At 38.3% G+C, this 27,590-nt stretch overlaps 2 protein-coding genes across 7 annotated transcripts in view; one reads left to right on the forward strand and one right to left on the reverse strand.

The window, feature by feature from the left end:
* Positions 1-27,590, forward strand: part of IZUMO1R (IZUMO1 receptor, JUNO) — a 93,941-nt gene that overhangs the window by 64,970 nt on the left and 1,381 nt on the right. The window contains exons 5-6 of one of the 3 annotated variants that reach the window (XM_072795062.1): positions 22,310-22,356; positions 25,618-25,711. In XM_072795062.1, coding sequence (XP_072651163.1) covers positions 22,310-22,356; positions 25,618-25,707 — 137 coding nt within the window. In that variant the 3' untranslated portion in view covers positions 25,708-25,711. Of the gene's footprint in view, positions 1-13,157; positions 13,610-22,309; positions 22,357-23,616; positions 23,846-25,617; positions 25,712-27,590 lie in introns of those variants that run through there. The other 2 variants (XM_072795061.1, XM_072795064.1) reach the window with 2 other exon arrangements.
* MRE11 (MRE11 homolog, double strand break repair nuclease) overlaps positions 6,306-27,590 on the reverse strand; it is a 73,269-nt gene continuing 51,984 nt past the window's right edge. For all 4 annotated transcript variants that reach the window (XM_072795056.1, XM_072795055.1, XM_072795054.1 and 1 more), the window contains 4 exons: positions 21,887-21,945; positions 19,226-19,293; positions 12,486-12,561; positions 6,306-9,446 (listed from right to left, as the gene is read on the reverse strand). In XM_072795056.1, the coding sequence (XP_072651157.1) occupies positions 9,390-9,446; positions 12,486-12,561; positions 19,226-19,293; positions 21,887-21,945 (260 nt within the window). In that variant the 3' untranslated portion in view covers positions 6,306-9,389. The remainder of the gene's footprint in view (positions 9,447-12,485; positions 12,562-19,225; positions 19,294-21,886; positions 21,946-27,590) is intronic.

Raw genomic sequence — 27,590 nt, forward strand, 5'->3', positions numbered from 1 at the left:
ACAAAGCTGCTCTTACAGAATGAAGCAGCTCCTTCCTTTGTGCATTCTAATAAAACCAAGGACACTGTGAATAGTCAGGATATGCCAAATAGTAATTATATTTCTGTCTCTAATAATAGTCACATGTATTAAACATACCAAAGAGTAGAGCGTTTAACTTTTTTTTTTTAAAAAAGATTTTATTTATTTATTCATGAGAGACACGCAGAGGGAGAAGCAAGCTCCATGCAGGAGCCCTGAGGGACTCGATCCCAGGACTCTGGGATCATGCCCTGAGCCAAAGGCAGCTCAATGGCTGAGCCACCCAGGCATCCCAGTTTAACTCTTTCAAATGGACTTGAGGTAGAAGAAAAATAGTAAATCACCTCACAGGCATTCACAAGACAAAGAATTACAGGATAATAATATCACACGGAGGCCTCAGAAAGAAGTTTGGGAGCCTCACCACATCAGTAGTCCTGGCAACGCAAGCAGTAGGTCCTTTAACACCAATATTATTTCCTGAAATAATAGTTAAAAACTCACCACACCCACAATTCTTCTCTGGTGCCAATCATAGTGGCAGAGGGGAAGAAAGAACAATTAGCATCATGCCAGACATGACAGACACTCAACGTTGATCTGTTTTAATGGCAAAACTGGGATGTCATCATACTTTAGTTACAAATGAATCAAGTAGACTTGAAGTAAAAAGTATGGCTTAAGATATTCTCAACGAGTAAAAACACAGTGTGCAGGCATGTTACTTTTGGAACCCATTTCCAAGTTCCAGTACACTGGAGCCAGAGGCTAAAATGATATAAATGATATATTTAGGATAAGTAAAAAGAAATACACCCAAATTCCAATGTACACTTTGTGGCTCCAAGTACTTTGTGAGTTATTTGAACTCCTTCTGCACATTTACATAGTTTCATAAGTGTGGAGTGTATATTGGGCCAACTGGTAATAGCCCATTTAATCCATAAAGTAGACAAATGGTAGCATTAGTTGTACCACCACAGAACTCCTAGCTACTGTTGGTGCTCCAGAGTGCCATCCTCCATTATCTAGTCCTCTTGAATTAAATCTCAACCATCTCCACTGGTTGGACCATCACTCACAAGTGACTCCAAGATCTGCATCTCTACTTACCAATCCTCTTGAAAGCTTTGGATTGATATTACACATTCAACTGTTGCCTGGAAATTCCCACTCAATACCCACATAACTTAAAACCCAACAAGCTCCAAACTAAACTCATTATATCCTTACTTTCGTAACACTTGCTCCTTTTCTTGTTCATTTGTTCACCATGATTAGAATCTTGGGGTCATCTCACAGCCCATCCTAGTTCATGATGCTATTGCATTCAAGATGCTATTTCTGTCTAGAATCATCCTCTCTCTGATCCCAGACCCAGAAAAACTCTTCATTCTTGAAGACCTAGCTAAGGTGTTCTATCTCTTGTGAAGACTCACTGATCCCTTGACTGCCACAACCCTAGAATAGGGGAGTAGAGAAGTGAGACAAGGATGGGAAGGTAGCCAAGAAAGAGTTGCCATATCTACTTTTAAAATCCTGAGGCAGGGCAGCCCAGGTGGCTCAGTGGTTTAGCGCCACCTTTGGCCCAGGGTGTGATCTTGGAGACCCAGGATCCAGTCTCATGTCGGCCCCCCTGCATGGAGCCTGCTTCTCCCTCTGCCTGTGTCTCTGCCTCTCTCTCTCTCTCTGTGTGTGTCTTTCATGAATAAATGAATAATAAGTTTTAATCATATGAAATTATATAAACTCCCATCTTCTAAATTCAATGTAAAATCTACCTTCTATGGAAATATATCCTGGTTCTCTTGCTAGTTAACAACTGAAAATGAGGATTTCTTCATTACATCTCTGAGGGGGCAAAGGGAAGATAGGATTCCTCTAACAGGTGAAGCCATGGAGCTTATGTTTCAAGGAGATTTTCTGCAATCCTACAGGTTGAGTCATATTTCCTAGCACCAGTTCTAATTCTATACTCTTAATTACCATTGAGCTATTTTTTTCTCTTTTATTTCTGCTATGTTCTTTGTTTCAAATCAGATCCTCAGGAAGTAAAAGAAGATAATTGAGCATGGTATTTAAACCATTTGGTTAACACTGCATCTTATAGCGGGAGGAATGATGTCTCCTAGGTTTTGTTTTTTTAAATAATACCAAGTAAAAATTATATTTCTAGAAGGCATCACTGGATCTGCCACTCATTTTCTATTAACATTTTGGTGCGTCCCCTTTAAATCTCTGTACATAACTGAAGTTTTATCAGTTTTGTGTACTGCTGCATTATTCTGAGAGCAGTTTCCATGTTCTAAATTTTTCTCAAAAACATCCTTTCAATGGCTGCATACTTTATCTCATAGAATACCATATTTTTCACTATAACAAATCATGCTTGATGGAATCATCTTTTTATATACATATTTTTTACTTTTTACATGGAAATAGAGTAAATAAACTTAAACATGTACCCATCATCAAGCTTCAAACCATTTTTCCTCCCCTAGTTTATTTTGAAGCAAATTCCAGAGATGGCATGATTTTATCATTTTATCTACAATACACACACTTTTTTTTTTAATCAAATACTCTATCAGTTGCACATGAATCTTTAAACCCACATTTCTGATTCTCTCCTTAGGGTAGAGTTCAAAAATAGATTTTTAAGTAAAGGAGATGAAAATATTTTAAGACTTCTAATAATTTTGCCAGATTGCTTTGCAAAAAGGATACATACATTTATACTCACAGTAGCAACAGGAGATCCCCTCTTTTACTACCCAACCAATACCTAATCATTTGACTTCTTGAAATCCACTGAAAAAGATTTCCTCCATTGATTTCAGGCTTTATAATTTCCCTTCACCCAGAAGCTAGCAGTGAGATCTTTGAGGTTAGTAAAGAGTTGGACACAGCCTATACAGCCATGTGACTCATACAAGTCAGTCTCTGAACACCTGCTTCCTCATAGTACATAAAAATACCCACCTCATAGTTTTGTGGTTGAGATGCAATAGTGTTTACATGTGCTTAGTGTAGTCCTGGCACATAAAAAGGGTTCAGTAAATGGTATTTCTTTCAGACTAAAAATTCCATGAGGTCGTATCTATTACTATTTTTTTTTTTTTTTGGAGGAGGTGGGTATTTGCTTAGTGTCTGAAACAGCTGGCACTCAATGTTGAATGAATGAAAAAAATTCTATTTTGAGAGTTAAAAATGATATACCATTCAAAGTTTAATTACTAATAAAGTCCTAAGTTTATTACCTATTTGCATTTCCAGTTTCTCATTTTTTAATTCATGTTCTTTGGCCATTCAAAGATGTGATTTGTCAGTTTTTACCAAATCTTTAAATATGACCATACTTTATGTCCAAAAAGTTAACATCTAAGAATTTAAAGAAACAGCTATATGCACAAATATGTTTTTTCTTTATGCTATTTAATACTTTTTGGGTTTCCTAGAATATTTTCATAACCAGAAAAAACTAATAAATGTGATCTAGGGGGGAAAAAGACAAAATACAGAAACACTTCCTGTGGGAAATCACTATTAAAGAGGTTTTTAGTTGATAGACACATGAAATTTCCTAAAACAATCCTGAGAATCCCAGTGGAAGTTCATTCTGAGTCTACCATCTATTACAGATTAAACCAATTGGAAGCCACTGACATTTTTAATATTCACAAGAACTTGGTCAATGGTTCACCTATATTTACTACTCATTGTTTAATATGAATCCCTGTAGCCATCTGAAATGTTTCTGTCCAAGGGAAAGCTCTCTTCCTGGTGTCACTCTGCCTAGGTCAATGACCAACTTTAGATCCAACTGAGCTTCTCCTTTGGACTTTGCCCTTTTTTGTATAATCCATGTCCAAAGATGCATCAGGATTTGAAGCTAATGATTCTAATTGAGTCGGGACATGCCTCAATTATGGGAGGCAGTGTGGTCACGTGGAAAGAATGAGCTTTGGATTCAGGAATTAGCTTAAATCTCAGCTCTACCATTTATTAGAAATGTAATCTTATGCTTAAACCTCTACTCTTATCCATAGCAAAAGGGTAATAATGCCTGTTTATAGCATTGTTGTAAGAATTAAATCATAATATGCATGTAACTTGGTCCTGGCATGGATAGAAACTCCATACACAGGTCTCTCCTTCATTTGCCTCCTTTCCTTCAATATGAGCATCTGCTGCTATGTGATGAGAAGGGATCCCTGCAGAATACAAGGAGATGGCCGTGATAGGGAGCTGAAAGTGCAGATGGAAGGGAACTAGTGGGTAGATACACAGAGGAGATTGGGCCATGGACTAGAGCTGGAAGAAACCAGCTGTTATTATTATTATTATTGGCTGTTTTGTATACACAGAAAGAGTCTCAAACAGGGAGGAAATATAGTATATGCTTTACACAGGTTGGAGGAAGGAAAGGTGGGTATGAGATAGGGACATAACGAACACTATCATCCTCTTTTGATTCAGTTATGTCCCACAAAGGCAAAGGAACATTAAGCGAGGTAAATAAGGTTGATATTTGGGTGAGAAAACACAAAGATCCTAGCAAGGAAAGGAAAGGTATCTTCCTAATCTCAAACAGCAAGTTTTAGCCCTGGCAACCAAAATCATTATCTTTGACTATCAAAGGAAATGTCTAGTGAAGACTGAGACTAAAATCAAGATGTAAATTAAATCAACTGCAATGGGCAACAGTTGAGAATTATAGCCAGCCTGAAACTAGGCAGTTATTTTTGTTAAAACCTTGTGTTAGGTCACAAGCAACATATATAAAAGGCTCATCTAAAAACTATAGTAATTAATTCCAAATAGATCAATGGAACAGAATAGAGTTCAGAAACAGATCTGTATATATGTATATGGTCTTTAATGGATGACTAAACAGTTCTGCAGAGCAAGACAAAGGGCAATCATTTCAACGAATGGTGCTGGGGGCAAGTGCATCTCCATATGGAACAGAACCAAACATGATCCCTACACCACATATCACACATAAACATTAATTCCCCGCTGGACTGTAGCGTTAAATGTGAAAGGCAAATCAGATAAGCTAGGAGGGATGATTAGCCTTATCAGACATTGAAACATCTACACAGCCTCTATACTTAAATGTTGTACAAATGGTACATGAAGAGACATGTGGAAAAATGAGGATGTCAAGTCCAAGCTGAAAATACATTTTGATACAGGAACTATTATTTAATTATATGATTTGGGGTTCTAATTCAATAATTTTTGTCAGTGATCATGCTAAAGTTAATTGGAGAAGTATGTACCTAATTGTTGGGATTTTTTTTTTAATGGTCTAAAATAAACTCTTTTAATCGCACATTTGTGTCTCCGGTCATCTGTGGGGTGAGAAACCCCCCTCCTCACTCCCAATCCCAGCTACATGGGTACAATCTGAGGTCATGGTCTGGCTGTCGGTGAAGGGGTGAAGGTGGGTGCAGGGTTGGCTCAGGGATCTGCACCAGTCGGTACCTGTCTCTTCAGGGCAGGGAGCTCAGACCGTGGTTGTGCTTGCACTGCTTCAGGGCCTCGCTGAAGCCCTCACACAGGGACAGGTCACTGAGTGGTGGAGCAGTCCAGGAACCGCCTGAGCTCGTAGGCGCAGGGCCGCATCTGCTGGGGCTGTGGTGCGGGTGCGGGTGGAGGCCTGCTGAGCGGCGGGCTGGGCGGGCTCCGAGCTGCCCCCGCTGAAGGCTCCGGTCAGGGCGCTGCCCACGACGTGCCCCACAGCCGAGCCCACCGCCACCCGGTGGATGGACGGATGGACGGTGGATGGCGGTGGATGGACGCCATCTGCGGGCAAGGGGTAGGGTTAGTCCCCGCCGCCCCCCCGCCCCCCCCCCCACCCCGACCTGGGAGCAGCTCCCGGCCACCAAGCCCGGCACCCTCCCCATGAGGACGCGACAACCGACCCAGGCGCCTAACTGTTGGGATTTAAGTCTGGGGAGAGGATTATAGGGAAACAGACACACACATATATATGTATATATTGATATATATATATCAATGTTTAAATTTTGAAGAATAAATATACATTACCTTTATAATTTAAAAACAGCTAAAATCAGATCTGGTGATCAATCATGGTAAAGATATACAAATGTGCATGGCAATAGCAAGCTGTGTGAACTGGCTTTATAGAGATCAAACTAAAATTCCAGTATAATCAGATCTAGCTAATAAACATTAAGTTAAAATAAGTCTTATAAGGGATAAGCAAATGACAAAATGAAGACATTTTTTATTCAAGAATATGGAAGCTCTTTGGACTTAAGACACAAACCTTTATTCTATAAAACTTTTATAAGTTTTAAAAAGCCACAGAATACCATGAATTAAATGTATGATAAAAAAAGAAAACAAGATTACATTGGGGCAAAGTTATTTTAAATATGGTACATTTCAAAAGACAAATTTTACAACGGGAGACTTTTAAGTTTGATTTTTCTACTAAAGGGCTTTTCTCTTTATTAAACAAAAACAACTTCTTGAACCATTAGTTGTAAAATTTATCAAACTGGCAATCTCCTTGGTAACAGGCAAAGCCTGGTGAAATATGTAAAGCAATTTACATCTAAGATTAGAAGGCTAATTTTGGTATTACTGCATAGGCTTAGTATTATTGCATAGGTTCCAAATTTATTGTAAAACTCTTCTTCATTTCAGATTTGCTGTTGCATCTTCCTATTCACCATCTAATGGTGGAAGCACCACCTTGTGGCAAAAATAGGAGCTTCTCGATGACAGAAGTCAAAGACTGATTAGCTAGATGAGAGGGACGAACAACTCAGTGGGCTTCTGGGGAACTAGTGATATAATTCTTTCTATTCCTCAACCTGCATAGAGATGCCATGAGCATTCACTTTACAATCATTTATTAAACCACATGAGTTTTCTGGTTTTGTACTTTGTAATTTTAAAAGTTTGGGGGGGGGGGACTGTTTCTTTATACTTGAATTAAGTCATTTGCCTAAATAGTTGAAATTTCTAAGCACCAGTCATACTTCTAGAATTTCCTAAAACTATAATGCATTCTTAACCTTGTAAATGCACTGCTATTATTTTTATGATAGGAACAAGACATCAGAAAGAGTTATTTTCTTTGGTAAATGATGGAAGGATTTTTCCCTCCAAAGGTTTGCATCACTGCTCTCTCAGCCTCTAAGAACAACTTAACTGCAGGTGCTCTGCAATCATCTGGAATCACCTATACACACCTGTATTAACACGTCTGAAAACCCAGAAAACCCTAGGTTTTATGGCATCAATACAGAACATCAAGGCTAGATGGCATATTTAACTATGTAACAACACTGTATCAGAAAGGATTTTCTTTCATGTTTTATTTACCTTATTGAAGGGACATGGCACTATTAACAAAATGACTTGGGTTAGCTAAGAATTTCACTTCTCTAACTGCCATAGAATTATTTTTCCTAGGAGCTAACTGCATGACATTACCATTCTCATACCGTGGTGCAATTTTTAGAGAAAAAGTCTTATTCTTTTTCCTTAAGAACTTGTCAGCATGCTTTTGTGACTGCCTCCTTCACTACGACCTTCAACCAAGCACATCTCTGTGGCAGGTGAGAAAGAGCCATTAGCAGACACTGACTGTCCTGTGCAGGGGTAGTGCTACACTGCCCAGATACCACCACCAAACCAGCTTTCATTCTACATGGAAAGCAACTCTCATACCTGGCTTCTTTTCTGCTGGGAAGATTACAAAGGTGGGGACATGTACCTGAGACTATTTCATAGGACAACACCTTCACTGATTTAATGCTGATAACCAGTATTTATGTTTCAGTTAGGTACAGAAAATATATTTTTAAAAAATATAACATGTTTTATCCCAATTTATCTCAGAGAATATCTCAGATCTTGATCAAGACAATTTCAAAGCGCTACAATATGGAGAGAGCCACTAGGCAAATGTTCCATCTTTTATAATCTGACATAGTCCAGATGTGGCCATGTCAGTAATCATGAATATTGCTCAGTCAAGTGTTTAATTCTCCAAATGAAGAAATGTTAGGCTGTTATACCGCCAAGATCCGTGACTTTCCTAAGGAGTCTTTAGATACAGCTACCTCAGAGATGAAAAGAAGGAATACTCCAGGAGGTGTTGTATCAGTCTTCAGATGGAGATGGAATTACTGAACTTAAATGTGAAGAGGTCAAATTGCTATGTCCCCCTTGAACACGAGTAAGGAAACATAAGCTTGCCCATGGCCATAACCCCTTGAATGTGCCTGATTGTGGAAGCTCAGCACGGTCAGGCCTGGTTAGTACTTGGATAGGAGAAAATACAAACTTAACAAGGCTGCCTCACTAAGATTTCTGGAACTGCCCATATCCGATGTTAGGATAAAATATTATTATTATGAAGTTTTGGCATTCATAGTCCACAGAAGTTATATTTCGATAATTTAATCTAATATTATCATGGTGCTCAACTGACCACTCTACCTAAAAAAGCTCTTCAATATTTTCTAAGAAAAATACAGTTAAGAGTAAGTTGTTGTTGTTGTTGTTTTAATACTTTTTCTTGTAGAAATAGATGAGAGCTCTGGAAAAAGACAAAGAACCATGACGAATGAAGAAAATAACTAATGGGAACCCAATGGGAATGCAATCTTTTGAAACTTAATAATTCTGAGATTGTTCTATTTTTTAATACAAATACATCTCATTAGTCAAAGCATAAGGTACTCCTAACATTCAAAATCTCAGGTGGCTGACACTATTGCAAGAAAAAGAATAATACATAGTAACAAACAGCGAGCTTAGGCACAGTTTCACATAGATGTGTTTTACCTTCTGGAAACCCAGAATCTAGAAATTACTAAAATTATAAAGGGGTTACATTTTATAAGCTCTTTCTCTCAATTTCAGCTAAATGTAACTACAGTAAAATATTCACATAGTCTTTGTTCATGAAGCAGAAACACAGAGTGATAGATTTTCTTTTCAAACCTTTCTTTCAAACCTCTGATGAATGGTATTGAAGCAAAGCCCTCATTCAGTAAGATGTATACTAATATCTGTGAAGAAAATAACACTCTGATTTTATAGAGCGCCCCAGGTAATGTTAACAACTAAAATAAAAAATAAAGAGAACCAATGTTGTTCTGTTATGTCCTTGAGCTGGGAAGGTTCTCAATTAAAAGAGTCATGTACAGCAAATGCTACTCAAAAACATAAATTCTTACACATTTCCCTGTTAAATAAGTCTCTTTCAAATTCTTTAGGTAACAGCAAAAACAATCTTCAACTGTAAACTCTTAGCTTGCATGTTTTGATTTTTCCTGAATCTTGAAAACTTCAAAGTGCCATTAAATATATTATCTTCTGTTTCTTCTTAAAGAATTAATGTTCATAAAAGGATCATCATCGTCATCCTGAAATCACATACAAATTTATGTGAGTGATTGTTCCACGCTTCACTCAGACAAGACAGACATGGGTAAACAATAATACCAGTAAAAGCCATTTCCTCCTTTCACATGAGGCAGACATTCATTTTTCTATTTCCGTTATAAATATGAATAGTTTGTTAATTTATCTTATCCTCTCTTCTCTGGTAGCTATTTCACTGTTAAAATAAGTAAGTCAATAAAATTCTTAGCAAGCACTGAAAATAACTGTGAGATATATATATCTGTGTGTGTGTGTGTGTATCCCTACAATATATACCATATACATTTCTCTCAATTATTAACTTTAATAAAGGCAAATAAGGTGTGGGTAACCCAGGAAAATTAATATTCTTTAAGTCATTTCTGTTTGCTTTTTGTTTTTGTATGTGTGTGTGTGTGTGTTTTTTTTTTTTTTTTTTTTTAAGATTTCATTTATTTATTCATGAGAGACACAGAAAGAGGCAGAGATACAGACAGAGGGAGAAGCAGGCTCCCTGTGTGGAGCCTGATGTAGGACTCCACCCTAGGACCCCGGGATCACTGAGCCAAGGCAGATGCTCAACCACTTAGCCAACCAGATGTACCTCTGCTTTTTGAATAGGTTTTTTTCCAGTTACATTTTATTACTGGTGTTACCTAATGTTCTGGAAACTCACCCCCTTAAATAATGAAACCACATGACCTAACTCAGAAATAGCTGTAATTTTTATTTCCTGTTACCCATTTCATGCTAGCAGTAGACAGCTACTCTCAGACTGCTGCAAAAAACCACCTAACAAATCAATCTTTCAAATATCTTTCTGGAAAAAGAAGTAGTATGAAAGGTCCCGTGCTGGAATGAGGCTGAAGATTATATGCATAGTAACAGCAGACAGGAATATCAAATACCAGTACTAACAATTTAGTTAAAGAGAAGGAAAACCAACAAACTTCAGATAAGCCCAAATTATAAGATTTAATAAGGATAAAATGATTCTTATGTATTCTCTAGCTAAATATTAAGAAAGCAAATTTGCTTGTAAATTTTTGATTTATGTTTAAGATACTAATAAAAAGGGATAATTATTTGGTGTTAGGCTTTGTTGATGGAATCAACACATTCAAACGTTAGCTAAGTTAGCTATCTCTAGTGAGAAATGGAGTCCTTAAAAAGTACAAGTCACATTTAGTAATTCATTTTCTGCCACATTCAGTAATTCATTTTCTGCTATTAACAAAGGCAGAACTTATTAATAAACCAGAGATAAATCCAAACTTTGGCATAATAATTTGCTAATAGTTTTTCCTTGTAGTTAACATGAACTCTCAATCTCTAACTGTAACATATTAACATGTCTATCTAGATGCTTTAGAATGAACAATGAGTACAGCCACTTGCTTTCCTCCCAGAGGCAACATGGTAGTATTTCACAGGTAGACGGAGCTCATGCTGCCATTTTTCTCTGTAGCCTGAACTGCTGGTGGGTCTTCTCCTAAAGCTGGCTCAAAACACAGCTGGGATACAGGAACATGACAGCAACAGGTGAAGCTCCAAATGAAAGGTCTGAGTCATATGCTACAGCAGGGATGAACATGGAAGACATTATGCTAAGTAACATAAGCCAGTCACAAAAAGATAAATACTGGGACTCCACTTATGGCAGGTATCTAAAGCAGTCCAATTCATAGAAACAAAAAGTAGAATGGTGGCTACCAGGGGCTGGGAGGAAAGGGAAAAATGAAGAGTTGTTCAATGGTGAAGATTTTTAATTCTGGAAGATGAAAAAATTCTGGAGATCTATTGCACAAAAGTGAATATATTTAACTCTAGTGCACAGCACAATGAAAAATGTTTAAGATAGCAAGGTTTGTACCACAATTTTAAAAACTTTAAAAATAAAAATAAAGAAATGGGGCTCCTGAGCGGCTCAGTGGGTTAAGTGTCTGCCTTCAGCTCAGGTCACAAGCTCATGATCCTCAGAACCCTGCAGGGGCTCCCTGCTCAGTGGGGAATCTGCTTCTTTCTCTCCCTCTGCCACTCCCCACTGCTTATACACACACACACTCTCTCTCAAATAATAGATAAAATCTTTTTTAAAAAATAAAGAAATCGGGCAGCCCAGGTGGCTCAGCGAGTTTAGCGCCGCCTTCAGCCCAGGGCATGATCCTGGAGACCCCGGATAGAGTCCCATGTCTGGCTCCCCACGTGGAGCCTGCTTCTCCCTCTGCCTGCGTCTCTGCCCTTCTCTCCCTCTCCCTCTCTCTCTCTCTCATGAATAAATAAAATCTTTTTAAAAAGTTAAAAAAAATAAAAATAAAGAAATAAAAATAAAGAAATGAAAGGGGTTATAGAGTTAAGAGAAACACCTTAAAGTAATTCATCAAAAACTAGCAAAGGCCCCTCAACTCGCTGCCATGGAGAAAAGGGAAAGGCCAGGCTTTAATGTAGCTGAACCAATGAATGAGTAAAACCAAGAGGCTAGTCTTGAGTCTGCCTCTTCCTACTCCTGCTCATTCAGTTTAGAAGAGATTTGATAGTTTTCTGGCCCAGACAACCACCTGAAATTGGAGTTTCTTTCACACATCCTGCCATGTGTCCAACACCTGAACACCTCTGTAAATGAGAAGCACCACCATATACCATTTTATTAATGAAATGTGTAAAGGATATATGGAGGACTTAATAAATACTTTATTAAAATAACATTAAAAATTTCCAGAGTATCACCATCAGTCCTCCAAATATAAATGACAGAAGCTGAGAAAAACTATTCTGGATCCATGATTCATAGGGCAAATTAAACAAGAATTCAGTGAATATCATATATTTTAAAAATTGGCAGGCCTTTTATATCTGAGCATTTACATTTACAGGTACTCAACAAATGCTACTTGTTGACTCTTAACATTAAGTATAGTTCAAAGGAAGTTATCAACTAAAGTATTTTAAAAAATTATTTCCAGCAACTAGCTTAGTAGTCCTTATTCAAATTTTATAAACACCTAAAAATTAATAAAGATTTAACAATATTACTTTATTACCTCATCTGATTCAAAATCGACCCCTTTAGCTATTTGGCTCTGGGACATGCGCTTGCTTGATGATGTGCTCGACCACCTGAGGCAGAAACATGGAAAAAACAGGAAAATGAACCAGAGAAATCATCAGAAACGCCTTTTTAATAAAGTTCATTTTTTCCTTCTAGTAGCAGCCAGGATTAAAAATAGCTAATGCCTTCCCTTCAATCTATATTAGAGACATAAAAACTCAATGGTGAGGAGAAGGACTCTGAGGCTAGGGCCTGAATTCCAGTTTTGTCATTTACTGGCTATGTGGCTTCAGGCAACTTACTTAGCCTCTCTGCCTCAATTCCCTCATCCATAAAATGAGGATAGTAATACATTTTTTAGAGATTTACTATGTAAATATACCAAAAGACTTAAATCAGTGCCTGACATACATGAAACACCACACCAATACTTGTTTATTATTACAGTGTTTAGCATAAATTAACGTGCATCTACTACCATCCCCATTCCTGAAAATTTTAACACTGAAATACTTTTTTATTCAAATATCAATTATGTTTCTTTAACAGGATAAAGGGATTTCAGAAGAGGCTCGCCACTTTCTAGGGTTGCCTCATTGTTTGTATTATTCATGTTCAATCCAAATCAAATAGCATATATATCTGAGTGCTTGCTCTTTTTCAGGTACTGTGAAAGGCCCGGGGAAATATCAGCGAACAAGAAGAGCATGATTCCCATCCTTCTGAAGCTTAACTCACATGGAACTCACATTCACGTTTTTTTTTTTTATCAGTAAGAATTCTAAATCCTCTTAGATCAGGCCGCTTTAGCCTATCCAGACTGCCTGGTTTTTACTGCCTATGAACAAAGAACAGTTTTCCCATTTTGAAATGGGGTACACTTCAGTAGTTATATAAATACCTACAAAATATCCTTAATGTTGCCTCTAGGTTTGCTAAGCCTAAAATATTTACCATCTGGCCCTTTAAGAAAGTTTGTTGGCTTCTGTCTTGGAGGAAAGCAGCATTTGTGAATTCTTAGCTAATAATTTATTATCACACTTTGGAATGTTAAAACAAAAGAAATATGTTTGAAGGTCTTGTCTGGATAAGCAGGTTAGAATCAAGGTAAGGTGTCAAAAGGAAAAAGAAAAAACCCACAGGTTCCTGCACATAAAAGTAAAGGACAGGAGGGAACAACATGACTTTAGGAGTAGAGATCCAGGAGATTTCTCAAGGGAAATCTGTGGAGTGCCCATCCTCCATACTTGACCTAAGCAGGAACTGGTCAGTGTGGACCCTTTTTCTATGTGTGACAGGAAGCAGATCATCAAGAACAGAAGGCCACAATGCCAAGGTGGCAGAGTGAGGCTAATGTGTTGTTGGGGGGCTGGACAAACGGGGGGGGGGGGTTTATGGGAGGAAATACCCATTGAGACCTGATTCTGCTTCTGATGTGTCCCCAAATAACCAATGGGACCCAGAAACAAGCCAGTCATCCATGATGGACAAGAAACAAGCCAGTCATCCATGATGGACAGTGGCTCACCTGATCACTAGCAAGGGTCCTAAGTTCTGCCTTGAGGGAGCCCAAAGAGCTACTGATCTCCTCTGTGAAGGATTCCCTATTCTTAGAAATCAGTGGGGGAGAGAAAAAGAAATGGTTATACTGTTTTAATTGCTGGGTCGAATAAATGGGCCTTTTCTAGATATGAGAATGAGTTTAACTTGATTAGCTTCATGTGGATGGGTAAAAAAAATAGAGAGGGTGTATCAAATTGAGTGCCAGAAGCTCTAAGTTTTTCTCCCTTTTTGTTTGGATATCATTTGGAGCCATAAATTAAAGTTCCTATCTAAAGATGTTCAGCCAAGAAGTCAGTTGTAGCAGTGTCATAAACACTAGGTAACATGTTAAATTGGCCTTACATTGGGCAGTCCTGGTGGCTAGGCGGTTTAGCACCACCTTTGGCCCAGGACAGGATCCTGGAGACCCGGGATCAGTCATGCTCCCTGCATGGAGCCTGCTTCTCCCTCTGCCTGTGTCTCTGTCTCTCATGAATAAATAAATAAAATCTTTAAAAATAAAAAAAAAAATAAACTGGCCTTATATTGTGCCTGGCACATAAAAGGTGCCGCAAAAATGTGAGTTCACCACCACTCCACGGTTTAACAGAATCCTCTCAATCTCCGTTCCTCTCCCCCGCCCCATGGGGTTGAGTCTTCTGTTCACTCTTTTGAGGGAAGTTGTTTTATCTGCCACATCTATCAAACCTGAAGGGTCCTCTTATTCCCAGTATAAGAACAGAGCTTGGAACAACTTTTCTAGGGAAAAGTAGGCTTTTTGTTACCCATCTGGCAGAAGGCAGTTTCACAACTGGAAGTGATTTCCTTTTTCAAGTCACCTGCTGGGCACATTAGTGCTTTTTATTGCTAACCATTCCTCCTGCTACTCTTGCTCTATTTTCCCTTGCTTGTTATTTAATTTATTTAACAAACACTTATGGAGCTGTTACTGTGTGCCAGGCACTGTACTTAGCAATTTATAAATACTCACTTAGGTCTCATAACCCTATGAGGTAAATACTATTATATTCATTTTATAAATGAGAACATGGAGGCACAGAGAGGTTTAAAAAAAAAAAAAAAAGCCAAAAAACTTGTACAAGGTCCATACCTACTAAGTCAAAGAGCCTAAGTACTGTAAATTATAATCAAAATAACCAAGGCACCAGTACACAATTCTTTAAAACCAACCTAAAATTTGTCATTCAGTTGCTGTCATCAGACACAAATCTGCTGTGGCTGATTTCAGATCTGCTGCCAAAACGTTAATTTCTAAATTGCCTCTCATCATTTAAATGGTTCTTACTGCCTGTACAATGGTTTGAGAGGTGAATCTATTATGCTACGAAGCGACAGCAGAGACAGTTCTGGAGCAGAATGCCTGGCTGTGTGACTACCTGGGCCACTGTAGGTAAGTCATTTAACCTCCTGTGCCTCACTTTCTTCCAAGGGACTTTAGGGATAATGTGGTACATGTGAGCACCACACAAGCTAATACACATGTAAAGGCTCAGAAGAGTAAACAATTCAGCTATTTTTACTATCTCAAGAGTAAATAAGAATGAAACAAACATTTATTCTACCGAAAAGTAGACAACCCAAATGGTCACAAAATCAAGACATTTTTCTTTAATACCCTTAAAATGTATGTCAAATGTACTAAAATATTTTCATTAGTTCCAATAATGAAAAATAAGGCCCTCGTGTAAGCTAAAATTCTATATTCCTCTCAACTACTGATGCACTACTGGAAAAAAAAGAAAAAAAAAAAAAAACACCTCAGAAAGTTACACTTCTTTGTGTGTGTGTTCTAATTCACAAAGACAAGAGTGGCCAAACAAGTGCTGGAAGGGACAACTCTTTTCTTTCGATGGACTGACGTATCTTCATATTCTTTCAATAAATCTTCTTTTCCCTAAGCAAATTTGAGTTAGGTTTCTATTGGCTGGAACCAAAGGAATCCTTAAACTCAAGTTTAAGACAGTAACTCAAGACTGAGAAATTCAAGTAAATCTTCATATGAGCCAACTACTGCAATTTATCCTCAACTCTGGACCACAAATATACAATCTGACCTGTATCTGAGCCCAAGTCTTGGGATTTTGCATTCCTTCTACCAAGGGCAGCAATGGCTTTGGCAACTCTGTACTCTCCTGGGTCTTTCTCATGTGCTGCTACTTTTTCTAAATTCTAAAAGTTGAAACCCAGGTACTGGAACACAAGCCTTCTTTTCTTTCTACCTTCTCTTTTAAGGTGATCGATCCATTCCAATGGCCTTCAAGTTAAGTATTAGGGTATCAGTTATGTGCTGTTGAGAGGTAAATTTATGTATCATTCAAACCTCTTATCTGAGCTCTAGACTCAATATATCCAATTGCCTACAACCACCACCTCCCCATATAAATTTCACAGGCAGCACAAACTTTCCACATCTAAAGCAGAACTTTTGATTATCTGCCTATTATCCCTTTACAAAAATCAGTTTCTCTTCTTTTATGCCTTTCTAAGTATTAAGCGTTCCAGCAGGAAGCCTGGAAGTCAATCATGATACCTCATTCTCTCTCACTCCAAATATTCCATTCATCCCCAACTTCTGTGATGTCCACCTCACAGTACACCCTGAAACCATCTATTCTCCCCCATTCCCCTGCTACCACTCTGGTGGCAAGCCTCCATCATCTCTCTTCTGGGGGACTACACTCCTTTCAGGTCAGTCTACTTGTGCCCTGCCTCCTGTACCACAGGGATCCTTTGTAAACTTAATCCAGATGGTGCCACTACTCTCTCAAAAGCCTTCCATGGATTTGCCTACATTTATAATACAGTCGAAATGCCTTACCCTGCTCTGCTGTTCCTGTTTCATGATGTATTCCTGACTTTCCTATTCTTACCTCAAATTCTTTTCCGTGTTTTAGTCATTGGCTCCTACACTACAGGGAGTTTGTTTCTTTTCCAGGAGACTCTGCATGTGCTTTTCCCTCTGCTTTTTGCAAGGCCAAGTCTCTCAGTAAGATTTTCACTTAAACGTAACCTCCTCAGAGGCCTTCCTCCCTTTCCAAGCAGATGTCTGTGGCCTGTCACATTACTATCTAATGATGCACCCTAATAATTTTGTAGGGGCCAATGGTGGGCCACCCCAACATGGGTTACTTTGGCATGAAGATTATTTTGAATTAAAAAGCAATCAAAACTCAGCAGATTCAGGAAAAGCTCTTTACCTTCTTCTCAAATACTTAAAAAGGATTTCGATATTGAGCCTGTTCTATCACCATAGATAGGTAACTACATTATGGTATGAACCACATATGGTAGACAGAGAGGAACCTAGCAAGATCAACGTCCTGTCTGTCCTACTGATTGAGTGGCCCATCAAACATTTGTTTATACCAAGCATGTGCTCTCTTTCACCTTCCTGTGAATTGCTTTCTCTCCCATTGACATCTAAGACCCCTATCCCCTTTCTCCTCAGTCCAGAATGACCTATAATACCTCATTTTGTCAGTTTGGAATTTCCTGTTTGTGTGGATTCCCCCTACATTTGAAATTAAATTTGATTTCCTCCTATTTATCTGTCTCATGTCAATTTGATTCTTAGCCCAGCGAGAAAGACCTTGAAGGGCAGGAGAAATTCTTCCTCCCTGACAATTTCTTCTAAGCATTCTTACACACCTGTTCATCATCACCCCCCATGTTGCCTACCTTCTTTGTCAAGCCTTTGATAACCTATTCTAGAAGACAGTGTCACTTCCGTTAGATTTCATTACACTTGAACATTTACATTGTTGGATATTAGTGCCTTATAATTAACATACTGCTAAAGTGGAAATCCTCAAAGGAGGGAGACATTTCTTCCATATTTCTACCCCCAGCTCCTAGCATAATGTTTAACTGAACAAATATGTGGATGTGGAACTATACCTACCAATTTTCTCAACACAGACACTTAGTTCACATAAAGTATATATTCTCAAGGTCAAAATCACACCATAGGAATGAAAACTGGCTCAAAGGTATAGGGTAGGTGAAAAATTTGAGATACTACAATGGTTTTGGCCTGTCCCAAGCTCAATCCTACGCAGCAAAATTTCATTCTTTAGTATTTAATTTCTCTTGTTATTTCAATTCATCTAAATCATATTGAATTTTTATCCTTAGGTAACAAAACACAACGTTGAGATCATGGAAACAAGGGTGAGAAACACTGAGGTAGAGTGTTTTCTCATTCTCTCCCTTACAGCTAACAGCTCCTGCTCAGGCATTACTCTCAAATGTCCTTCCCCACCCTTCTGCTCCAGATGATTCCTATCTTCAAAACCTCAGCTAAATGTAAATTTAGTGAATTTTACTTCCTCTAGAAAGCTTTTTCTTCTTTCATAGCCCATAATTCTTGTTCCATTTTCTAAGGGCCTATGAACACTCGCACCTAGTCTGCATCATAAAATTTCACACATAATTATGTACTGACTCATCATCTTTTAATGAATTGAAATGTGTTCATCTCTCTTTTCCACTACAACTTATGTTGCCTAAAGGCAGTAAGCATTTTAAAACATTTATTCTATCCCCCATCAGACCTAATATAATGCTCACAGAAAAAAAGAATTAAAACAAGCTCCTGATTATTTTCTTAAGTAGAAATATTCATTAACTGAGCTTCAGTTAAGCAGTGTCCACCTACAATACTAACACAGAGAAATGCTACCAGTGCAACAAGTCAAGCTTTACAGTAATAGCAAAAATGGCAAAAACCAAAAGGACAGGAAAAAGCACACAAGTGCTCTGAAGGCAGGAATATTCAATGTGCTCCTCTTTTTAGTGTTCAGCACAGCACCCTGTGTAACTCAGTATGTAAAAATGCAAAAATGAAGAAGAGGGGCTGAAATCAATTATTAAAACAAAACAAAACAAAACTATTTTTTGTTAATTAGAGAGAACATAGAACTCCACTAGGAAAATCCTTGAGTAATAAAGGCAAAACAAATTATAGTTTAAGTTTTATTGAAAAATACTTGCAATAATGCTACATCACCTCTATGAACTAGCCTTTGCTCATTCATTTCCCTATTTACTTGACCAGCTGAAAATAAATCTGTTAAACTTCTATGGCACAGAAAAACATAAAGGTAGAATTCTGGATAATTGAAAGTTTTTTCAGATGTTTTCTTTTTGCAGAAAAATCACTGCACCTACCTTTGTTCTGTTTTTGAAGTGGTAGGAAAAATGTCTTCTTCCACATCTGACTCATCCACCTCAATCACCTAAGGGAAAAACAAAACAGTCAATAGTTTTTATGAGAATGGAACATCTGAATAAAAACAAATAGCTGAATTAAAAAAAAATGTTTTAATATACAAAAAAAAAAAAGTCAGAAAAAAGGGGGCAGAAACCACATTAGTAAAGAGTAATTGTTAAAACTGAAGCTTAGGGGCGCCTGGGTGGGTCAGTCAGTTAAGTGTCTGCCTTTGATTCAGGTCATGATTCCAGGATCCTGGGGTCAAGTCCCCACATCAGGCTCCCTGCTCAGCAGGGAGTCTGCTTCTCCCTCTCCCTCTGCCCTTTCCCCCTGCTTGTGCTCTCTCTCTCTCAAATAAAATCTTTTTTCTTTTTAAAAAGATTTTATTTATATATTCTTGACAGACACAGAGAGGCAGAAGGAGAAGCAGGCTCCCTTTGGGGATCCTAATGCAAGACTGGATCCCAGGACCCTGGGATCACAATCTGAGCCAAAGGCAGATGTTCAACCACTAAACCACCAAAGTGCCCCATAAATAAAATCTTAAAAACGAAACAACAAAAAAACCCCCCTGAAACTTAGCCTGAGCTCCCTCCCATGTCACTCTTCAATCACAAATGGTATCCTATGCATGCATGTCTGAGCTCACTTTTCTCCTGGACACCAACAGCAGCCAGGTATCTAGAAGAACATGCAGTTAGACTGGTGAATGACTCACACAGGGTCATGTGCTGATGGTACCTGTGGTTTTCTCGGGTTCTAGTGAGGAGTCAGACAATTAGTGTTCCATTCCCAGTTTAAAATTAGGTATAAGACCATGTGGGAAGTACTACCTTTTTATTACATTCATCCCAGTTAAACACCATTTGTTAGTTTTACGTGTCTCAGGAAAGATACTTGTTATTCTTGATTCTATCATCCAAAATACTACTTACTCATTCCTCCACATTCTGTGTTAGCTTGACATTCAATATACACATTTGCTATGTTTTCAACTAATGAATGAAGCCAAGGACAAAACAGTGAAAAAAACACCTGAGTTCTCCCCCTCCAGGCTAATACTGAACTATTAGTAAAAAATTGTTAAATGCAATTGCTTAAGAAGCTATGAATCCACCCAACATTTCTGCATTTTGTCATAAAACTATTAGAAGATTGTCTTATGTGCCTTGAAGAAATCAAATGTATTCAATTCTCCTCCAATCTACCACTGTGTAACCATAATCAAAAAATGAAGGAAAAAATTAGCACTTGATCCCTTTGAATTCATGCCTTATAAGAGAAAATTCTAGAAAAGCTACCTTGTGGATGTGCTCATTTTGTTTTTAGATGATCTGTTGTTTAGATTAGCTGTTGTTAGCAGGCAACAGCTGAATGCAAATAAAATGGAGCTCAGGATAAAAGTTAGTGCCAGTACACCCACATAACAACAACAGGAAGAAGGGGGGAAAGAAGATGAAATTAAGGGAGTTAAAAGGACAAAATAAGAATCAGGGCAGAGAAGTGTCCTGGAAAAGGAGGGTGGCCAATCATGTCACATATTGAAGGGATGAAGAATGAAATTTGAAAAAATGTTGCTGAGACAGGTATGAAATAGAACACTGACTCTCAATGGGAAGGTGGTAATAACTATTATTTTGGAAACTTATGGGCATGTCTGGAGACACTGCTGATTGTCATAATTAAGGGAGTTGCTACTGGCATCTAGAGGGTAGAGGACAAGATGCTGCTAAAAACTCTACAAGGCAGAGGACAGTCCCTTCCAGTGAATTACCTGGTCCAAGACTTATCTGGTCAATAGTGTTGCTACTGAGAAACCCTGATGCAGAGGGAAGAGTACTGCCTTAGGAATAAAGAGATGCGGGTTTTGAAAGTAAGGTAAGACGAGAGTCAAGCCCACATAAAATCTTGGAATCCAAAGGAAATTCAGAGGCTTATGTTAAATCTAGAGCTTAAGAATGAGGTCCTTACATTCTGACAGCTTAGTTTGTCTTAAGTCTAGCTCCAGTCATCAGCACATAAGCCACAGTGTTGGGATCCCTGGGTGGCGCAGCGGTTTGGCGCCTGCCTTTGGCCCAGGGCGCGATCCTGGAGACCCGGGATTGAATCCCACGTCGGGCTCCCGGTGCATGGAGCCTGCTTCTCCCTCTGCCTGTGTCTCTGCCTCTCTCTCTCTCTCTCTCTGTATGACTATCATAAATAAATAAAAGTTAAAAAAATAAAATCGGAGGGTCCTGTGAGTTTAAAAAAAAAAAAAAAAGCCACAGTGTTGTGAGAGGATAAGAAATAAAAGGAAGCCAGATTTAAGTAAGACCTCTATATGCACTGAACTCCAATTTTCAGTATTAATATTTCATGCATGGACTTTTTTGGCTCAATATTATTTATCCTCAGAAATCCATAAATGTATGTATGCAGTAATATTTTTAATCATGAGATACATTATTTAAAAAAAAAAATCCTAGAAGCCCCCAGTCTGGAGAATCCATAAAGTTCTCTCCAGCTTTAATGTTCCCCACTTTTTCTTCTTTTATTTACTTTGTAGATCAAAGAATTGACAATTCATAATGCAGGGAGCATAAATTATTAACACACAACTATAAAACTTTTTATCTTACCTCTGAATAATTCTTAGTAGCAACATTTCGGGACGGCTGCTGTCTTGTAGATTTAAAGGCTATAATGCAAAAGAATAAACATCCTATGTTATTCCTAAAGTAACTTAGAAAAATTTGTACATATCTTTAGCTGAAGATTTTGTAAGCTCTATTTACAAAAATCCATGATGGCCAATTGTAAAACCATTTATGTTTTTTAAGATCTAAAGGTCTAAAGGGAGGTGGGATTACATGTTCAAATAAATCAGTGCTTAGCTGCCAGTCTCCTAACTTCCTGACTTACTCAACAGGTGATGTTCATAAATACACCTGTACTAGAAATATTTTACAGAGAACTACATGAAGGATAAAACCTGATCATCTAATGGATTAAACTCCAAATATGTTGAAGGTAACTCTCGTAATGTCTTCTTTCTTTTACAGTTGGCAGTATCTTTCCTTGTGGCTATATTAGGAGCCATGCGGTTCTGGTAAGAGCTTTCTTTTCCTCTACTTTGTTATCCATATTCAGTACCTAAATAGTCCAGAGGAAATCCTAGAAAACAGTGTATTTTTTTATGCTATGAGAAAACTTTCCTTTAAATCCTTGCATTTTAGCTTTAGGAACTTAGAAACATGAAATTTAGCTAACCCTTTGTTTTTCCCAAGGTCAAAGCCATGAAACTATGATTTTATAGTAAGAAATACGTGTGTTTGAAACAAAAAAAAAAACAAAAAAAAAAGAAATACGTGTTTGGGTTTTGTGCCCATTTCTGGCAGCGCGCCTAAAAGCCTAGGAATTTCCTAAGTACCCCGGAAAGAGTCTTTTGCTATGTTAAATGACTTTGGGACCAAGCCTGAAGCTGGGGGTTGGTTGCCAGGGAAACCAAACAGGAAATCAGGAAGGGAGGGTTGGAACTCAGTTCCACCCTGTGATTTCCAGGCAGACAGGGGAGTAAGAGGTTGAATGAATCACCAATAGTCCATGATTTAATGAATTAATGGTCACGAAGCTGCCATAAAAACCCAAAGGAAGGGTTTGGCGAGCTTAGAGGTGGCGAACTTCCATGTGCTAGGGTGCCGGCCCCCAAACTCTCTGAGGATACAAGTCCTCTGCTTGTGACCTTACCTTTTATATCTCTTTATCTGGATGCTGATTTGTATCCTTTGTAATAAACCAATAATTTTGTGAATAAGCTAGTTTCCTGAGTTCTGTGAGCTGCTCCAGCAAAGTAATTAAACCCAAAGAGGGAATTAGGGGAAACTGATTGATAGCCAGTCAGTCAGAAGCACAGCTGGATTTGTGATTAGCCTCTAAGGTAGAGGGAAGCAATCTTGTGGAAGTCAGCCCCTTACCCTGTGGAATCTGACATTACTGTGGGTAGATAGTGTGAGAATTGAGTCACACTGTAGGAAACTCAGCTGATGTCCAAGAATTGCTTAGTGGTGTGAGGCAACCCACCCTACTCACCCCACTAACGAATTGGGTGTAGAATATTTAAAACCTAGAATAACTTTCAAACTGCCAATCAGAGCTTTATTTTTTCGTAAGCCTTACCAGTTTCCTAATATAAAACAGTATTTTCCCCTAAGACAACCCCCAAACTAAACATGACAAGAGGAGAAAAAAAGAGGTCTTGAAAAAGACAAAAGCTCAATGAAACCCACAAAGTCCAAGATTCCTATAATCTGAACTCAGGAATTGTTCTACCTAGCATACATTTATGATTTGTCCCTTGTTTCTATTCCAGGTTCTATCCCCTAAGTCTTGTGATGTCCATCTGAGAGGAAAGATTAAGGGCAGAAGCAAAGTACTTATCCGTTCTACTCAATTACTGGGGCCTCACATCCTAACTCTGCTCAAAAGGCTCAACAGGGCACCTGAAAAAAATAAGCCTCTTACAGAATATTTCTGTTCAACAATTATTCCCTAATTGATTCCTCAAACTCACATCCTGAAAAGAGCCTGCCAATAAATAAATGAATAAATGAATAATAATAAATAAATGAATAAATAAATAAATAAATCCTTCCTTTCTTTTCATCCCCAACAAATGTCGGTGAGATAAATTAACATTATCAGAAAAATAAGCACGGAGTTCCATTAGGAAGGCAATACAAGTATGGTGGTTTTGAGTTAAACTCATTTTGACTGACTAGCTGGGTGACTAGAGCCAAGCTCCCTTGGCTCATTAAGTCTCAGTTTCCCCACATAGAATATAGTGTTAATAATAATTCATGCAGAAAATCGTTGAAGGGCAGCCTGGGTAGCTCATTGGTTTAGCGATGCCTTCGGCCCAGGGTGTGATTTCTGGGGACCTGGGATTGAGTCCCGCACTGGGCTCCCTGCATGGAGCCTGCTTCTCCCTCTGCCTCTCTCTCTGTGTGTCTCTCATGAATAAATAAATAAAATCTTTAAAAAAAAATAAAATTGCTGAAAAGATAAAAAGAAGTAGTTAATGGAAATAGTTGTGCCAAGTGCCTAGAAGCAGCAGGTATTCAAATAATGTAGCTAGCAGCAGTAGCAGCAGATGTAGTAGTGGCGGCTGTGACGGTAAACTCCATGGCACTCACAGAGCCCTTCTGAGGTACTATATTCATTTTGTCACCATCCTCTGCAAACTTCAGTGGAAAAGTCTGGGCTACCAACTCATAACAGCTGCTGGCTGTACGTCTAATATCTACCATCCCCAATAAAATCCCAATAGTAAATCTCTACACTCCATGGGGCTTATTATAATAGAATTTTACCTTTATAGCTCTCTTCATACCTCCAATTACAACAGGGATCTGGAAATTATCATTTTAAAGATACTTTTATCACCAACATCACAGTAGCTATAGTTAGTATCCCATGGTTATTTTGTCAGAGACTCAGCACCAAATGTAACCTAATAAAAATGTTTTACACATGTGTGTTAAAAAGTCTATTTCACTTTTTAGAAAAAGTCCCAATGTTAGAGACAGTTCAACTGTAAAACCATTAGACCAAGTAAATTTACATAAAAGACAAATTAAAAAAAAAAGACAAATTTAGACTAATATTTATAAAACATTAATTTTCTTTTTTTTCTTTTTTTTTTAACATTCATTTTCTTAAGTTTACTTTAAACATTGCCACTAATACTAATAGCAGCAATCATTTTTTGAATTCTTACTAAATCCTATGCTAAGTAATGTACTCCCTAAGTTCATTTGATCCTTGTAACTACTCTGTGGAATCAGTACAACACTGCCAATTTTATAGTTAAGGATCTGAAGCTCATAGAATAGAAATAATTTATACTCACTGGGAGCTTAAAATGTATACATACTGTGCCAAATAGTTCACATGTATTTTCTCATTAATCCTCAACCCATTGAAACAAATTCAATCATCACTGCATCTTACAGATAGGACACTGAAGATGGAAAGCCTAAGGACACATAGCTAGTAAATCAACTAGTCAGAATTCAAACCAATGGCTGACTTTGGAACCATGCTTTGCTTTTTAAAGATTTTATTTATTTATTCATTAGAGACATACAGAGAGAGGCAGAGACACAGGTAGAGGGAGAAGCAGGGTCCCTGAGGTGAGCCTGATGTGGAATTTGATCCCAGGACCCCAGGATCATGACCTGAGCTAACGGCAGACACCCAACCACTGAGCTATCCAGGTGCCCCAGGAACAATGTTTTTAACCTGTATGCTATATATCTCTAAGTAATTTTTATTCAGCCATTCTCAAGTATTTAATGAGCATCAACTACAGCCAGGCACTATGGACACCATGACGAAAAAGACCGAGTCGAGTCTCTGTTCTGCAATGCTTGCCAAGCCAGAGCATGGAGCCAGTCAGTAAAGAGGTGGGTGACCATACCAGGTCTGCCTCCAAAGCCTGGGTTCTTAACTACACCAACTGCTACGAAGTACACCACAATTAGATTTTTTCCTAAGCATAATTCAGGACATCTTAAGTTTCATATTAATTTGGCTTACTTTTTACAAATGAACATTATTACTTAAAAAAGGGGATTATTTGTGAACATTTTAAAGCACTCTGACTGGTCTCCGTCTTCTCTATATAAACAGAAGCTTTATCCCACATTATCAATGGGTCACAGAGCAGGACTCAGGAAAGAATGTCTGCAAAGTCTCACAGGCATAGTAGTTCTGAAAGGAGCTGACGGTAGGAAGTGAGAAAAAAAGTGTTCACAAAAACACCCTATGAGATATAAAGTTTTAGATGCAAAGGAGGCAGCCACATGTGAGTTTTAAGGAAGAAAATAAAGATAAAAATCTCTGTTTGTTTACTGTGGGCTAGGTTTTTCAGACAAACACTGGTACTCAAAGCAACCCAAACTGCTTCATCAAATGTTTAAAAAAAAAAATTCTAATGGCATTGAATTACTGATCACATAAAGAATTAACAGGTCAAAACAGAAGAAAAGCTCAAACTCTGAGAGGCAAGCAGAATCATTTTCTGATCTGAATCATTTTCTGATCAGAATCATTTTCCACTGATCTGGACCAATGTTCACACTAGTTTTGACAGTTTTCTCTAGAGAGAGGAAAAGGGCTACCACAGCTCAAGGCCTGCTCAAGAGGAGAGGCCTAATGCATATTCCCTCCCTTAAGCTGGGACCCCAAGAAGAGAGGCAGACATAAACAGGATTTTGCAAGTACATATCAGTGGGTTGAACCTCAAAGTCACAAATTTAAATGTAGTTTCATGTAGCCCAGAAGCCTGGAGAAACAAATATGAGTTGTCTCTGGGGGAACTTATGTTCATCCTTGATCTCAAATTATTCTTGCTGATAATTTCTTAGGGACAACAGGTAACAAAACATGCAAGGAAATAAGTTACCACAAATGAGAATCCACAGAAACAGAAATCAGAAACAGACATTTAAAAAAGTGGCCGAAGACATTCAGATACTGGGTTAGTAGCCACAGAATACAGAACAAATATCCTAAGGCAGGAAACAACAAATGTTGGAGAGGATGCGGAGAAAAGGGAACCCTCTTACACTGTTGGTGGGAATGTGAACTGGTGCAGCCACTCTGGAAAACTGTGTGGAGGTTCCTCAAAGAGTTAAAAATAGACCTGCCCTACGACCCAGCAATTGCACTGTTTGGGGATTTACCCCAAAGATTCAGATGCAATGAAACGCCGGGACACCTGCACCCCGATGTTTCTAGCAGCAATGTCCACAATAGCCAAACTGTGGAAGGAGCCTCGGTGTCCATTGAAAGATGAATAGATAAAGAAGATGTGGTTTATGTATACAACGGAATATTACTCAGCCATTAGAAACGACAAATACCCACCATTTGCTTCAAAGTGGATGGAACTGGAGGGTATTATGCTGAGTGAAGTAAGTCAATCGGAGAAGGACAAACATTATATGTTCTCATTCATTTGGGGAATATAAATAATAGTGAAAGGGAATATAGGGGAAGGGAGAAGAAATGTGTGGGAAATATCAGAAAGGGAGACAGAACATAAAGACTCCTAACTCTGGGAAACGAACTGGGGGTGGTGGAAGGGGAGGAGGGCGGGGGGTGGGGATGAGTGGGTGACAGGCACTGAGGGGGACACTTGATGGGATGAGCACTGGGTGTTATTCTGTATGTTGGTAAATTGAACACCAATAAAAATTATTTTATTAAAAAAAAAAAAGAACAAATATCCTTACTATGCACACACAAAATTACAGACAGACTTAAAAATATCTGCAGGGA

This window comes from Canis lupus, chromosome 23, assembly GCF_048164855.1.
Source record: "Canis lupus baileyi chromosome 23, mCanLup2.hap1, whole genome shotgun sequence".
NCBI lineage: Eukaryota > Metazoa > Chordata > Mammalia > Carnivora > Canidae > Canis > Canis lupus.